The sequence below is a fragment of the Megachile rotundata genome, chromosome 4 (assembly GCF_050947335.1).
Source record: "Megachile rotundata isolate GNS110a chromosome 4, iyMegRotu1, whole genome shotgun sequence".
In the NCBI taxonomy this organism is placed as follows: Eukaryota; Metazoa; Arthropoda; class Insecta; order Hymenoptera; family Megachilidae; genus Megachile; species Megachile rotundata.
Window position 1 is genome coordinate 21,321,748 of NC_134986.1, and position 16,169 is coordinate 21,337,916.

General features: G+C 41.7%; 1 protein-coding gene across 1 annotated transcript in view; it reads left to right on the forward strand.

Annotated features, from left to right (window-relative positions):
• Window positions 1-14,664, forward strand: part of LOC100880398 (uncharacterized) — a 52,836-nt gene extending 38,172 nt beyond the window's left edge. Inside the window, exon 3 of the mRNA XM_012296946.2 lies at window positions 9,542-14,664. Coding sequence (XP_012152336.1) covers window positions 9,542-9,622 — 81 coding nt within the window. The 3' untranslated portion in view covers window positions 9,623-14,664. The remainder of the gene's footprint in view (window positions 1-9,541) is intronic.
• The last annotated feature ends 1,505 nt before the right edge of the window (window positions 14,665-16,169 follow it).

Consider the following 16,169-nt stretch of genomic DNA (forward strand, 5'->3'; position numbering starts at 1 on the left):
GTCCACTCCGTTGGAAGTCCATTTCCTTAATTCGAGCCTTTATATCGCGGTTTAGTGCGGCTCGAATGAAAGGGAAAAGAGGATTGCCGTTATCGTTACCGCCTTCCATGACTCCCGTTGGCAAAATTAATTCTACAACCGCGGATATTAAACGCGACTAGTATGCTCGAAACGATGAAGGAAGGTATTACCGCGTTTAAGGCGAACCACCGTTGTTTCTCGCTGTTACGACAAGATGAAAGCGCCGATCTTTTACGATTTCCTTTCTATTTCCTCTTTTCCGAAATAATTCGTGCCTCGGAAAGATCGCATGCCGCTTTAGTTTTTATAGGGGAACAGATGAAGAAATTAGACACGCAACGCGTCAGTTATGCAGCGCTTTGGATACACGGAAACAATCGTAACGAACGGAAACGTTTTATTCGCTATCGGGGACAAATTTGATCCAACTATGTGTGCACGGTACGTAACCGTTTCGTTTGGAAGACGATTACCGATAGTACGGTGCGCGGTTACGAGGCAAGCAAACGATAGGCAAACACTGCCGGCTTTGCTTCATATTCGTACAATCGCTACACAAACCGTACCAAGTTCTATTACAAAACGAATACGCGTTAAGCAATCGATGCATAGGCTCGCGAGCGAACGCGTGGCACACGAATGTCCGCATTTCGTGTTTGCTTGACCGATTTCGAAACTAAATCGACCAACGAAACCGCTTATCCATGTAACTAGAGCTTTAAAGCGATTTGATAATCCGAGACCGATTTCCATATTTGACAAAGTACAAACATGTAAAAATGAATTACAAATTCACGACTTTAACGAATAGAATATTTTTAACCGAACAACGGATAAGTATAAAAATTTCAAGAGAAAGCTACTAAAGAGAATCATCTAATATTTAACGTTCGATCAGAATAATTAATAAATCAACGTATTTTCCTTTCTTTTTGCTCGTTTGTTTACCATCGGATTACTCTTACCTCCTGCCTTAAAAAAAAAGAGTTGGAAGAACAAATCTTTCAGATATTGCATCGGATTCTTTATCGGGACTAAAATTGGGTAATGAGAAACACAATTTAATCGCGGACTCGAGTCAGTTCCCTAATAAAAATTAACAGGTGGGAAGCTATTTTCCGCTCGAGAGAGCTCATCCCGTTTGAAATTTTTTGGGAACGTTGTCCGTCGCATCTATACGGATTCGCGAACGACCGAATCCATTGTTGGAATGAATATTTCAGCCCCTGAGAAATCTTGGAACGAACGTCTCTATTCTTTGGGGATCGCCGCGAAAAGAAAGGGAGCTCTTAGCATTTCTGATAACGCATTCGCGTGGTGTTGCGTCGCATCGCGGTACTTTCGTTCGATATATCGTTTCGGATAACGCGACTAGTATCATCGACGCGATCGAATCGCGAGTCGCGATTATTCCTGCTCGTTGGAGGACAATTGCGGCCGAATTAAATGCCAACGCTCGCTATGAAACCAATGGGTCACGAGTATCGTCGTTTCAGCGTTTGCTTTGACCGCGATTATCGTAGATATCGATGTTACGCGTTATTTAACATTTCAACCTCTAATGTACGCCCGCGTTTCATTACGTTTCCCTACTTTCAAAAATATTAACTGCAATTCCTCGCAATAAACTGCACTCGCAACTTTCGAGGGTTTTATTTTCTAGTAAATTGTGCATTTTGCCAGCGTCGCGGTACATTTATGAAAAAAATAGATTGACCCAGTTGTCGATATTAAACCGTGTCTTACAATAAGACAGAAATTGTGAAGAAAATTTTACGATTTAGGTGACAGTTACAATTTAGACGTTTGTCCTTTATAACGCGAACAAGTGTCCCACTTTCATTGGAGCATTAACGCGACACTGAAAGCGTTTAAAGTTGAACCGTCTTAAGATTCTTAATCCAAAGGAAGCCTCTTACATCGACGAAGAACAGATCACTAGACAAGAAGATTAAGGCAGCGAGAACGAGAAGCACCCTTTTCGAATACCATTTTCGCGTCCCCTTTCTTCGGATTTTTCCATATCGTTCGCCGATATGGGTACTCGATGGGCATCGCTCTGGCTACGGCTATCCCTAAACGGCTATCATATTATCGGAACATGTTGCTTCTCGTTCTTCCGAAATCTGTCGAATCTTGTGATCGATTCGCCTTGGATCGTCGATATTATCGGTTGGTCGATGTTAAAATTAATTTCGTCGCTGTAGCTTGTATTTTAGCGAATAAACGCGACAACGTTCGCACTTGTATCGGAAAAAATTAAGTGAACCTCGGGTCAGCGAGATTGTACGAAGCGAGAGAAATAGCAATTACGTTGGGAACAGGTTAAAAATACTTGTAAGACAATTAACGCGATATGCATATACATAGAAAATGTATAGAAAGCAGTTTCATGGCGCAATATTTGTGCAAATGCGAGGCAAAGTCGATGGAGATGCCACGCCACGCCGCGAGGCAAGTAAAGCGAACTTGTTACCAGCTAGAGCCAGAAGATTCATTATTCAAAAGGGGACCGAGGTTTTAGAGGATCGTGCTATAAAAACAACTAGTCTAGAAGGAGAACAGATAGAAGGCGAATACAAATAACGATTTAACGATTAAAATCGTAAAAGGTATATTATTTCGAGCAGGTTAAATCTGGCTACCGATTGTCTTTTTTCGTTTTCTTTCGTTTTCTTTTTTTGATCGAATAGAAATTCGTATATGGTTTACGAAGTCGACGAAGTGGGCATAGTCCGTTCCGAAATCAGGACGTTTCAGTTGCGGTGAAGAATCGGCTGCGGAAAGAATCAAGAAGATCTCGCTTGTGCATTCGGTTCGCATCACGATCGGAGAATCGAATTCTGCTTGGCTGCTCGACCCTCGTGTCGGAAAAGAGAGAGGCTCCCTTGAAAAGGGCCATCAACCGACACCACGATGCTTTCGCGATCGTCTCACGGTCCCTACGCTACCTATGTACTTTGTCGAATAGACCAGCGGGAAGTCTATCGTGCTGATTCGTCGCGCATATTGATTTCAAAGGTTTCTTCTCCTTTCTTTCTCTCCCGACACCTTCACCTCTGCCATTTTCCCCGTTCAACATTCCCTTTGCTCGCCTTTCTTTGCCGGTTCCAGCGTTCGTCTCGATCAGACCGTGATTAAATTGCGGATACTTCCTTTTGGCGCGCCTCTATCCGCTCGAATCGAAACGCTTCGAATCGAAAGTAGACCTTACCGAACGATTTACGAATCTTTAACAGCTCGATCGGTTTAGAGGCATACGTTCGCGCTTCGGTCGATCATCCTATTTTTATCCGATTTTCAACCCATACTTTTTCCATTTATTCCATTCAAATCACGGGGAGCAATTCCAGTTTCTCTTCGAAAGTACCTATACAAAGCAAATAGCGAAGAAATTATTTATCAAGCACGCTGTCGATCGATTCACGACTATCGCGCGCGTTTACGAGGACTTGCAGGTGTTAGCCATACTGAACGGTGCGGAGCGGCGCGGCGTTTGGATAGCGTACATCGTAGACGTTTCTCCGACGTTCGACGGAATACACATACTTCCCCTTTAATATTTCAATTTCTGCTCGTGATCATTGCAGCGAATACTTGTAATCGAGCAACATCGAGTTGCTTTATCGTTTTCAATTTAATTCAGCTTCGTTGCTACGACGTCGATTGAAACGACCAGACATTCGTCGTCGTCGTCGTCGTCACCGAAGTCGTTGTCGGCGAACGACTGCTTTCCTGAAACTTCTCCTTTTTTGTCTTGCTTTTGTGAAATTCAGCATTATCGTACCACCCGTTCCCTCAACGTTTCTTCTTCCTTTTACACGCTCAGGGAAGATCGAGGCTATTTGAGCGAGGATAACCGGAGAGACCCTTTCAGACTCTAGTTTAAATGATAATGGGCAAGGCACGCCGGGGGACACTTAAATCCTCCCTTCTGCTTTCCATAAATAATTGGAGGTGGAAATGGAGTGGATTCCCCGGTGTGTTAGCCCGTACGCTACTGCTCCTCCAGAATAGAGTTTCGTTTTCCAATTGCGATTCGATAGAAAGAGAGAGCTGCTTGCTTGGCTTCTTCGCAGTTTCCCTTGAATAATTAACGAGTCGGCCGGAACGTCTCCTAAATTGGGTAACGCGATTGATCGCTTCGAATCGCTTCGAGTATCCTTCCGAGATCGTTCTATCCGGGACTTTATAGCATTTTGAAATGCTATAAAATGCGACAACGAGTCGTTCAAAATAGCGGCAATTTTGATTTAATAAAGTACTTGGAGCTCTTTAACCGACTTACGAACTCTACTGACCCGTCAGTGCCGGTGTAGCGCTATACCCGGCTAAACTCGTACGTCCCAAGCATCTTTTGTTCAATTTTCGATATTGGCGGAAAATGAAAATACGATCGAGCATATGAAAGCTTCTCGATCTGCTTTAAAGACTTCCGTAATCAGGACGTGTTTCGAGTTAGTTAGCTGATGCAGTGTTTTGCCTCGACGTTGTTGATACCGATGCCGATGTTGTTGTTGTTGTTGTTGTTGTTGTTGTTGTTGTTCTTGTTGTGCATGTCGTGGATATGCTTGAGGCTCGTCCGTCTCGTGTTACAAGCACAGGATACACGCTATAGTCGATCCTCCCAAGCATATAAGGTACACAACGAGGCAACCTAGTACTCATTCAGGATTTAATTGGTATCAGTTACGCCTTAACCATGTTGCGGATAACGGCATACGTTACACCTACCGTGTCCTCGTTAGACGTTCCAATTAATTGCCTTCGAGAGAGAGTTCTCCAGCCAGCCATTTTTCTTCCAAACGTTTTACGGACAATTGGTTCTTACAGAATAATTTAGCGGATGCGAATGGACCCGATTCCACGGAACAGTTTCGGAAATTTTAGCCGCGAACGAGGAATATTTGAAAAGGAAAATTTGCCATGTCAGTGTATTTTTCGCGCGTAACGCGCTAAGTAACTAATATACGAGACACCGCAAGATCCAACGGAATACCAAAGAACAAAACTTTGACCGCTTATGGATGCTAACTTACGGTCACGCCGAACAGATAAAACGAAGGAAAAGAGTAAGAATAACCAACTTCCTTGACGGTTACATTCGCGAGACGATCGAATCGATGACACGGTACTGGTTCTTTTCCGTAGTTTCGATTATTCCTCGACAAATATTTGGCAAACGGCCGAAAGTTGATTCGGGAATTTTTGCCCGATCGGTAACCGCTCTTTTATCGTTATTCGTTCACCGCCATAGGGCATAAATCTCATTTACGGAAAGTCGCGAAAGCGCGATCGTTTTTCGTTTTTATCACTCGTTTGTCCGCTTCAGTTGCCGTTCCAGTTTCTTATCCTCGTTTCTCATTGGATCATCTTTCGCCCCGTCGAACAGAAATTTTCTTCTCTTGTCCCACTTACGAAACAGACACGATTCCTACAAAGTCGTTAAGTCAGAGGAACGGAATAACTGCAAAAACGTTTGTTCTTATTTCTTCGGTTCCTTGCGGATATTCTCTCGAACCTTGATTCTTCTCCGCGCATCTTACATTTTTAAGCTTCTTCGTTTAGAATTTAAAAAGTATTCGAAGCTTTTCGCGTATAATTTGTTCTGGCTGGTTAACGCGATGAATTATCCGAAACGTGATCGTTACGAGCTGAAAATTCTTCCCAGATTCGGGCTCGCTACTTAAAGAAATTATTATCGCGTTAGAGCTATTTACAATTTTCTTCGATTATTTTGTTTTCGAACCATTTTTATGCGCTATCCGCGATTTAAAAATATAGATAAAATACTCGTCAAGTGCTCTGTATCGAAGCAGATAGCCCGTCATTTTTATATAAAAAAAAAAACCTTTGATCCGTAACAAATCGAATTTTTTTATTTGCCGTTGGACGTATCGAGAGTTTTGAAAACGGACTTTCGCGACGTCAAATGGACTTTTTCGCGCGTAGATAGAGGCAGGAATTATTTGGCGAACGAATTGTCTGGCAAACAGCTTTCCCGCGCTGTCCGTTAGAACGCAGCTTCGAATTAACGGACGAATTATTGAAGCATCGCTTCGTCGGAGCAAAAAAATACGATAAATCGTATTTCTCCGTAGCAACGAGAAAAAGCTAAATGAAACTTTACACGAACCGTCGACATTCTTCGGTCCTACGAACGAACCTACGACGGAACATTGGATATATTGAAACTTTGATTCCGTGAAATTCCATTTTACGATGTTCCACGCACGAGAGTTATCAAGTTCGCGCTTCGAGCAAGTAAATTGCGGCCAATTTAATTACCATGGAGTGAAAAAGAGGTCCATTCGAGTCCATTGATCCTCGAGCAAAAAGCACCATCTGCGGCATGTAATTGGAATCCGAGCGAACCAATTTCGAAATCCATTGATTCTTGCCTGGGAGGAAAAAAGATTGCGGCTTCAATTAGCACATCGCAGATAACTGAGCCGAAATGGGAAACGTAGAGCGCGAGTTCGCTTTAAACTAACGACTCGCTAACTATTACATAATTTTCTACGTTTCGAATCAGCGACGAGCAATTGTGCTCGTAAAGGCATGATTGTCCTGGTCCGGTTATCAGAAACGGAAAAATGTTTCCGTTTCTCTTTCTAAGCTCTTTCTAGAAGCGCAAACGCTTCGTAAACGTCGGCGTCGGTACTCGTAAGCTGTTTGGTGAGCACTCTACATGTCCAACGCTATTTTGCTCGACCATCTAAATTTTCAGTGGAGGACCGCGAATCGCCGCGAGACGCCGAAAGTATTCTCTCCCCGTCAAAGTATCGGCCGGCTAACGGATAACGTTTACTGCTCGCTTCCGCGACATTTGCCTCCTAAAAGATGAGAATGGCGAGAGCATTAGCGTAATTGTCCTCGAAACGAGGAAGCAAAGGTGGACGGCAAAATAAAGAAGGAAGAAAGGGAGGTTCGCCACGTGAGCTCTGCGCTTCCACTTTTTGCTCGCAATTTTTCTACTTACGTATATTCCCATCGTTTCGCGTTATTCCCGCGCTACCGTTTAGTTTATTTCGGCTCGATCCTCTCGTTGCTTGGCGGCCTCTTCTCCACCCTCGGAGAAGTTTAAATCGAGTTTTACCTTTCGCGAGCTATTTTATCAGCGAGTAAATTTTTAACGTTCGCCAGCTTTGCAGAACCGGTCGAATAAATATTTGACAAACTTTTTCATCCAAAGTCGGGTGAAAAACAGTCTCGCTCTTTCGTTTAATTTCCGCAAATATCGCGAGGACTGAACGGGCCTGGCACGAGCATCGATTGTTTCTACTTTCTTTTCGCGCGATTCTCGATGAGTCAAGTTTTAGTATAGCCGAAAATTTTTACGCGATACAATTCTCGCGGCGAGATGTTTCCTTCGTTTCGAGTCATTTTCTATTTTATCGCGTTCGATTCGCCCGACAACGAGGAAAAAAAGGAATATTCCGAAAGAGAAGAAATCGTGAACGAAAGAGGGCGAAAGAGAATTTAAGGAAGAAAGGCGCAAAAGTTCGAAACGGGACTGAACTCGTTTTTTTTTTAATTCTTTTTACTCGACTCCGGAAGCTGGCGTGACCCGTTCAGGATTACTCGGTACCATAGCTTGGAACTGTTCAAGACCCTCGGGATATTTGTTTAAGCGTCGCCGTCGACGACAACTTTCCAGAGAGAATCGCTTTCCAAACGCTTTGCTCGTTTGCGGCCCCCACCCCTCCATTCCACCAGTCCTAACGACCAGCCAGAATATTACCACTGTTTTTCCAAACAAAGCGAATCGAAAATTCTTACGCGTTTCGCGTTATTTCGCCGCATAATTTTCTTAATGTTTGCGAATGACATTTTTTTTCTTATCAAATTATTTCAGCGTTAATCAAAAACTCGTCCGTGTTTCGCAAGAATCGTGATATAACGCAACGCAAATATCAACTTATTTCTCTTTATTAAATAAACCACACGCCTACGTCGAGTATATCGAATGTATCGGCTAAACAAACACATCGCGGCTTGTATTAAACGAATCGCAACTCGTCATTTTTCAATTGTCGATTACGTCCAGACTTTCATGCTCACGATTTCAATTACACGCTGCATTAACCCTGCCAACGCGAACCGACCTACGGGTATTTCAGAAAAATGTTTCCCGATAAAACGCGAGCTTTCTATATTACTCGCGAAAGTTAATTAAAGCTTTGAAATTTCCAGTTGTTCGCGTACGCTGCCGTCTCATTAACACTAATATTTTTTCGCGGGAAACACTGAAAATGTTATTTTACGAATAACTAAATTACATATATTTCGTATTCGTGAGTCCGTTGCTATATCCTTCTTCTCCCATATTTAATTTTGAGCACTGTATATACGCCGTATGTACAACGGTCCGTTTAAAGGACAGAGGAATCGCTCTCTATACATTTCGCGGCTTCAGCATTTCGGATTTTTCGTTAAAGCTCCTCTTTTGCCTTCTGGCTTCCGAAGGAAAGCAAGGAACCGATGTTCCGAATCCGAAACACGATTATAATTAGCAAATTACGTTTAAAGCGAAGTTTGCTAAACCGTAATACATTAAAATTCGGCGTGCGCCGTGGAAAATTGTGGAATGAAAATAGAACGAGAATGAACGGTTAGGCAGAAATGTCATCGCGAACAGGATATCAGCGATTTCGAGATGTTTATCAAGATTCCATTTTCGCCTGGACGAATAAATCGTCGAAGAATCGATGGTTTTATCGGTCGAATGAATAATTTTTGTTTTCTGGATTTCTCGATCGGGGCTAAGAAATAAGAAATAAAGTTTGTTCGCGAGATAAAAGTTTCCTTCGAAAGGCTGCGAAGGAGGTCGGTGGAGGGTGAGCAGAGTCGAATGAAAAATACAAGGTGCCGTAGTTGCGAGACTACACGTTACACACGTACACACGTGCACGCACGCGCACACACGCGCACACACGCGTACCCTTAGTCGAAGCATAGCATCGACTAAACAACCTCGGGGTATAGATTTATAGATGGACGATACCCGTTGGGAAATCAGCATCGTCTGCGCTTTCAACGATGCCGGGCCGCGTAGCTGAAAATGAAAAAGCACGAACTTTTTCAAGTTTTCATTGCCGACCCGAAGGGTTCCTCCGCTCGGTTGCTTTATGGTGTCAGGGATTTTTCCGTACCGACGGATCGTTTAAACAATACTCTCTGATGTAGCCAGCCCTCGATTCTCGATACCTTCCCATCCCTCTTCGACCTTCTCCGCATCGACGACGAGAACTCTTTGACATCGTCGGGGATTCACTTCATCTTTTTATCTATGAATATTTTTCAAACACCGATCGTTCATCGAGACACGAATGAATAACGAAATTTTTACGCGCTTTCGCGACATTATTGCCGGGAATTCTTGCGACAGAAAATCGTGAAGGTTCGTTCGTCAATCTTGGCAAAGAAACGTTCGCGCGTTAACAATAGTCAAACGAAAAATATTTCGAGACTTTCCGCTTTGAACAGTTACTGAACATTTGTTTAAATTTTGTTTCAGTGTACAGGATCAGCGTCGGGGGACTTCTCGGAACGCGTGGCGGCTCTTTTACACTCTTCGTCCACTCAGGACGACTGCTAGTCCTCGCAGAGATTTCTTCGAGCCGTTCGACTTTCCAACGATCAACGAATCGATGGAAGAAGCTGAATGAAATCGCTGAGCGTCCCGATATTCGCGCGAATCATTCGCGATATTCGAGCCAATTTCGAAGCTCTAGTAATCTATAGCAATCCGTTAACCATCGTATCAAAAATTGCGCGTTTTCACCGGTTTTACGGCGATCGTTTGAGACTGCTTTTTTTTCACGGGAAACTTATACGTGTTCGTATAAGTAGGATGGGTTTATCCTAAAGGATAAGAATCATACAATTCTGTTTAATCGTCGATACGATTAATGTCGCGATGTTACGGCGCAAATTTCCGGTCGACCAATCTGTTTATTTCACATTTCGAAAGAAAAAGAAGAGGAACGATAAGTGAAATGATCGTAATAAACGCGTTCGTTTCGAATGGACCATCTTGCAATTACTATTCAATAAAGATATTCGAAACGAAAAGAGGCAAAAGAAGAAGGAAGAAGGGTTACGTCCAGTATTTATCGAGGTCGCTTCGAGACCAAGGACAAAGAAGAGAATAATTTATCCGTGGACGTAACTAAAATACGAGAAACGGAAGTGGTCAGAATAATAAAAATCGTTCTGTTTCCTGTCCCCCGTTTCTCATGAAACATTCAAGAAGTCGGACAAAAGCGCCTCGCGAGACGATCATCTCTCTCCTCGATCGATCGACGAATACCGCTTCAACTCGAGATCGAGCACGAGAGTACGGGACCGAGTAAAAGAAAAATGGAAAGAATACGAGAACAAGAATAATGAAAGAAGAAAAAGAGGAAGAGTAAGACGGGTGATAGAGAGGGCGGAGGAGGAGGAGGAGGAGGAGGTGGAAGGGAAGAAAATCTCGTGGAAGCGGTAGTTTTGGAGGGCAGCTATTATGCTTTCCAAGATTTTTCGAAGGCCTCGGCATTGTTTCGCGACGAGAAAGGGCCGTGCCTAGTATCTTGAAACGAAACACGGACTACGCTCTATGGAAGACAAATGAACGTTCTTTTCCAGTGGCGTGGGCCAAGCGCCAAACCAGAATATCCACCCCTTTCGCGAGTCCTTTACCCTCCTTACCTGTTACCTCTCTTCTCCTTTCCTCCCTCTCTCTCTCGCTCTCTGCTCGTCTACCAACAACCTTGCTGCTTTCCGCTTTATTGTACCTGCTACCACTCTCGTTTCCTTTCTTTTGTTTAATTTTGCCTCGCGACTTTTATTAGCAACTAATTACTCTGGACCTAGATATTTAACAATCGCGTTCTCGAGCGGCCAGCGGAAACGTAACGTATTTCAATAATTTCTCGTTCAGCTATTTCTTGAATAACGAATATCGCTTTGTTATCGACTCGCTATAAATTGAAAATGCTCGAGAAGCTTGGAAAATTCATTCTGGATTAGGATGTTGCTCGCTGGACAAATAATTTCAGATTACCTACAGACCAAAAAGAACTTTACGACGATATTAAATTTTTCTTTTTCCGATGAGAAACCCGATTACTTTTTCTATCGAATCCCGTAGAAACCGTCTCTAGAGCACGTATAATACATATATGTATGTCGGATGCGAGCGAACTCGCTGACCGTGAAAAGAATGAAAGCAGAGTTTCAAAGATTTCCTCGTTTTAGCGACGGTGTTCCGTGTACATACTTCAGGAATATTTATTACAATGGGGCCGAGATTGCTTTGACCTAGCCGTGATACGGCGCGCAAGCGCATGCACCATAGGAACAGGTATACGCGTACAGCGAACATTGAAAACGGAAGCAATACGCGCGAATAACGCGTGCAACCAACGCCGCACTCTCAACGAATCGCTATTCGCGAGAAACGGACCGACTCGTTCGTTTCGATCGATCACGCGATCAGAAAGAAACATTCGAATGACGCGTAACGAGTTTCGTCGGAGCGTCGAAAAGACGTTCAACGAAGCGAATATGTACAGGTTGTTAAGAAACTGACGATCATGGCTTCGTTAACTTGTTCACTGCCATAGAATAATTCAAAAATATGCGTTACTGTTACGCGAACGATACAAAAATAACAAATTCGAAAGTTCGATCTGGAAACGTAAGAAAAGCGCTCAATCACGAAATTAATTAACATCCTGTACGTACATCGCGCACGAGCATTCGACGATCAACGATATATCTAAGAATATGTAGGTTAATCCTTTCGTTGCGACATCCGCTATGTATGATATTACTCGTTTCTAGCGTTAACGAAGGAAACCATCATTCGATCATGTGTACATAAACTTTTTCACGTTAATATTCAATTTTCGACATCGTGTATGTACGTCGTTTGCTGCGAAACGGTTAATCTGTCCTACCAATTACATCGCGCGTTAATTGCTACGTTTTGCCGATCGATAAATTATTCTTAATAACGTCTGTCTGGTCGAATGACGAGTCAGGTAAAGAGAAACTCGACTGATCCTTCTAGAGGCGAATGCGACAAAAAATGCGAACGTTTCGCAGAAAATTATACGAAAATTACGATTAACCCTTTCTCTACGATAAAATTTACGTTCGAGCACCTATTTCTTTCGCGAAATCTATCGTTCCTATACGAATCATTTAAACGGATAAAAATGATATCGATAGCGTTAAAATATGAATCGCTCGGTTAAATATTTATCGTGTTAGAAATATTTTTGAAGCTTAAATAAATAGAGATAGATTCAGCTGATGATCATTATAACGGTCTTTCGCGCGTAACGATAAGATTTACGATAGACCGGTGTAGCGAGCTGTCGTAGCGGAAGGGTTAAGGAGATCAATTTTGCTCACGAAATCCAGCTGCTTTCTTCTTCATCTTCCTCCTCCGTTTCGCCTTCGCTACACGAGCCGGCCGAGCGCAGCTGGGTTTAGGATCGGAAGGATCTGATTAAATTGCTTCTATAAGCAAAAGTATCCGCAGGTGCGACACTGGCTTCCGCCAGAAAATGCATGTTCTACGATCGACAATTTTTTATGACGGCTTTGTTCGTCCGGAAATATTATTCTTATTTTCAAAATTTCCTACCGCCGGTAATTTATTGATCGTACTTAAAACACTGGTAATTGATTTTCTCGTTTAACGCTTCAATTTGCCTTCTGTTAACGTTTCTCGATTATTGGACCAAATGAACGATTTCACAGTCGATATCGCGTTATAATTGCAATTAGAAAATTAATCGTTTTACGGCGTTTGTTAAGTAAAACTTTCATAAGCGTAAACAGAAGCGCATGACCGTCAAAATGATAAACTATTTTTACGGTAACTCTACTTGGAAAATAACGAATTTTTTCCTTTTCTTATATTCGGATCGACGCGACAGATTAATTTGCATTCTGGCCCTATCTTTACCTGTACACGTATTTCAAATTATTTCAACGAAAATAAGTCGGCTAGTGCCCGCCCCGAGATAGTCGAAGAGCCAATTTTTTAAATATTTATACCGTAATCCACGACAAATATACTGAAAGTGTATTAATAGCCGTAAATATCCGATCGAATCGAGCCACCATCAGGAAAAAACGAAATATTTCATTCTGTAACACATGTAGACGAGAATCCATCGGTTAGCAATATGTTTACAATCAAAACGGTTTGAATTTTTCCCACATACTACACATTTTCGTGAAACTGTGTGTATCGTATAAATAAGGGACACGTTCAACGATAAAATAAACAAAGCGGTAATTAGACGACGAATATTTGGACAAATATGTACTTTGTTAATGGATTTAAAAATACAGTTTTGTTTCAGTTTCGAGTATTTATACGTTTATTGCTGAAAACATTCGCTGCACGATATGCACATAATATTATATTTTATACAAATAGATATCGTAAGTAATCTGTCTTTATCTGAATTGCAAACATATTGTTATTTTATATTTAAGAAGCATCAACTTTTCTTCAGCATCTGACTATTCGTTTATTTCAACTGTTTACTTGATTGCATAAAGAACTGTATCGCGATGTAAAGTGAACGATAACAAGTATTAATCCTGGTGGAATAATTATTTCTCGAATAGATAGAGAAGTTAGTGGCCGTTTTTACGATAGGAAAAGTTTTGCATTCGCAAATATAAGTTGGTTCTGTAAATTGTATACTTAATTGGTTAAGATCCTGTACATATACGAAGCTCGACGAGAACGATGAATCTTAAAACAGAAAAGTATTATAAAATATAGATATACGTACATATATATATATTATATAATATTATAATTAACGTAAATGATGTAATTATCCGTTGGTACATATCGCACTTAAAATTTGTAGCAATTAAAGAAGAGACGGTTCGGGGACGTGAAATTGGTTGAAAAAAGTGTCGACGGAAAGAACAGATTGGCCCATGAGAAGGATCGAAAAGTGTCGTAGCGAATTACGAAAGGAAACGACGCGATCGAAATATCGGTTGGAAACGAAATTCGACAAGAATCCTGTACGAACTTGGTTTCGTTTAACGCGTTTCGATCGTTACTGGAATTAAACCGAATAACTCGAAATACCATCGAAATTACAACGTTCCTGATGTTATACATTTCGCGATGTTAGAAACATCGATTCCGTTGCATCGCGAACGATCACTGCCAACCCTCTTAGACGATGTTTCTATCGAAATTCATGGCTCGAGATCTTTTGTAAATTTTCTACCCGCGGGACGAGAAAATCTTGTCGATTTTCATTTCCGCGGGATCATTGCGAACAATTTTCAAAATAACGCAAACTTTCATGAGATTTCAAAGAGGAGAAAAAAGTGTATCGAAGCACGAATTGGTTTGTTGTCCTTTTCGAGCCGAATGTACAGTTCAAAGGGTATATCAAAAGAGATGAAGCGAGTGAAAAAAATGTGCCGTGTGAGTGTATACAAGAATGAAAGAGCGCGTGCGAGAGAAAGAGAGAGAGAGAGAATAGTTATATCGAGTGGAGAATGGATGGCTTGTAGTAAGATTTGTAAATGCAGAGACGATATCACAGAGTCTCGCGACACAACGAATATAATAAAGAAACAAAAGTTCTTCGTTTTCTACACGTTCGACGTGATTCGTTATTCATCCTTCCCATTGCCATAACGCGTTATAATCGTGTCGCTCGTTTAAATCTACTTCGTATCTTTTGTCTTTTTTGTACGTAGCTACGAACTACCCTACAGCTTTGTACCGCTATAAAACGAGTACCTGATATATATTTTTTCCTTACCATTGTTTCCTCGATAGCAAAGATGAATTAGCATCGATTAAAATGAATCTGCTAACAAAAAAGTTCATTACTAAAGCGTTTAACTTTTGACGAAAATAACATTACATTAATTAAAAGAAAGAATTTATTTTGAAGACAAAACCGCGATAATAATGGTTTTGAACGGAAAAATGGAACGCTATTTATAATACGAATTCTTGTTGGCTCTACCTTCTTTTTACCGATACCAACCATACATTTACGCCTTTGTTTGTTCGCAATCACTCGATTCGTGTTCGTTCAATTTGTCTCACCTTCTAATGAACCGCGTTCTCGACCGTGCTGGGTTTCTACATTGGTTATTTACTTCGTTTTGCTGTTCCGTTGACGGCAACGAAAAATAACGAAGCCGTATACGTTTGCATACTTTATGCCCTCTCGTACACGAACCATGGATATAAAATATAGTCGCAGCGACGTTTTCTCTGACCTACATTATTTTTGATTCACTTTCCTCCGCTATTGTTCCCACCGGTGCAGGTCCAAGGTTCGACCCGAACAAAGCGTTAAAAATACAGTAACGTATTGACACTACCGGGCTAAAATATTCTTTACGCCTCTCTTGATCGATTACAAATTGACAGATTCATCGAACCTGTCCTAACGCGTATGCGCCTAAGGCTGAATATTCTGTATCTTTCTATCACCGGAATTCAAAGCTCCGAAAAATACATTTTAACAATTACAATACATTGCAATATGCGAATGTATAGCATGGTTTACGGAAATGGAATACACGCGTCGCGTTCGTATCGATAAATCGTGTGAAACTTTCTACTGTTTTGTTTCACGCAACAATCGCGAACAAAGAGTGCGCATCATCCCCAATGTTCGATTCGAATCGACAGCACGCGATCATAGAATTTTCATTTCGAAATCGCCCTTTTTTTACCCACTATTTTCGCGTACCCTTCGATAACATTTTTTCATTTTATTCGTTCTGCATCGCACAGGAAGACAAACCGAATCAAAACAAAGACAATTAAAAAACTGCTTCGATTCGATTCGAGGCAATTTTCGTCACCGACGACAACGGGTACGAGATCGTGCTATGTAGCATTTCGTACGTAAAAAAATTAGCTACACCGCAGAATTTCGTCGAGTCCTAACTATTCTCGTAATCGAGGAATTCCGAACGGGAGAAGCGAAATTCGATTTGCTCGCTCTTAAATGGCTTTTACGACTGATTGTTCGGCGGTGAATTGACCGAGCGAAATCCACAACACCGACCGGCACGACGATAAATCAATTTTCGTGGAAAAGCCGCGTACAGAAACGGGCAATTGTTAAAGGCGT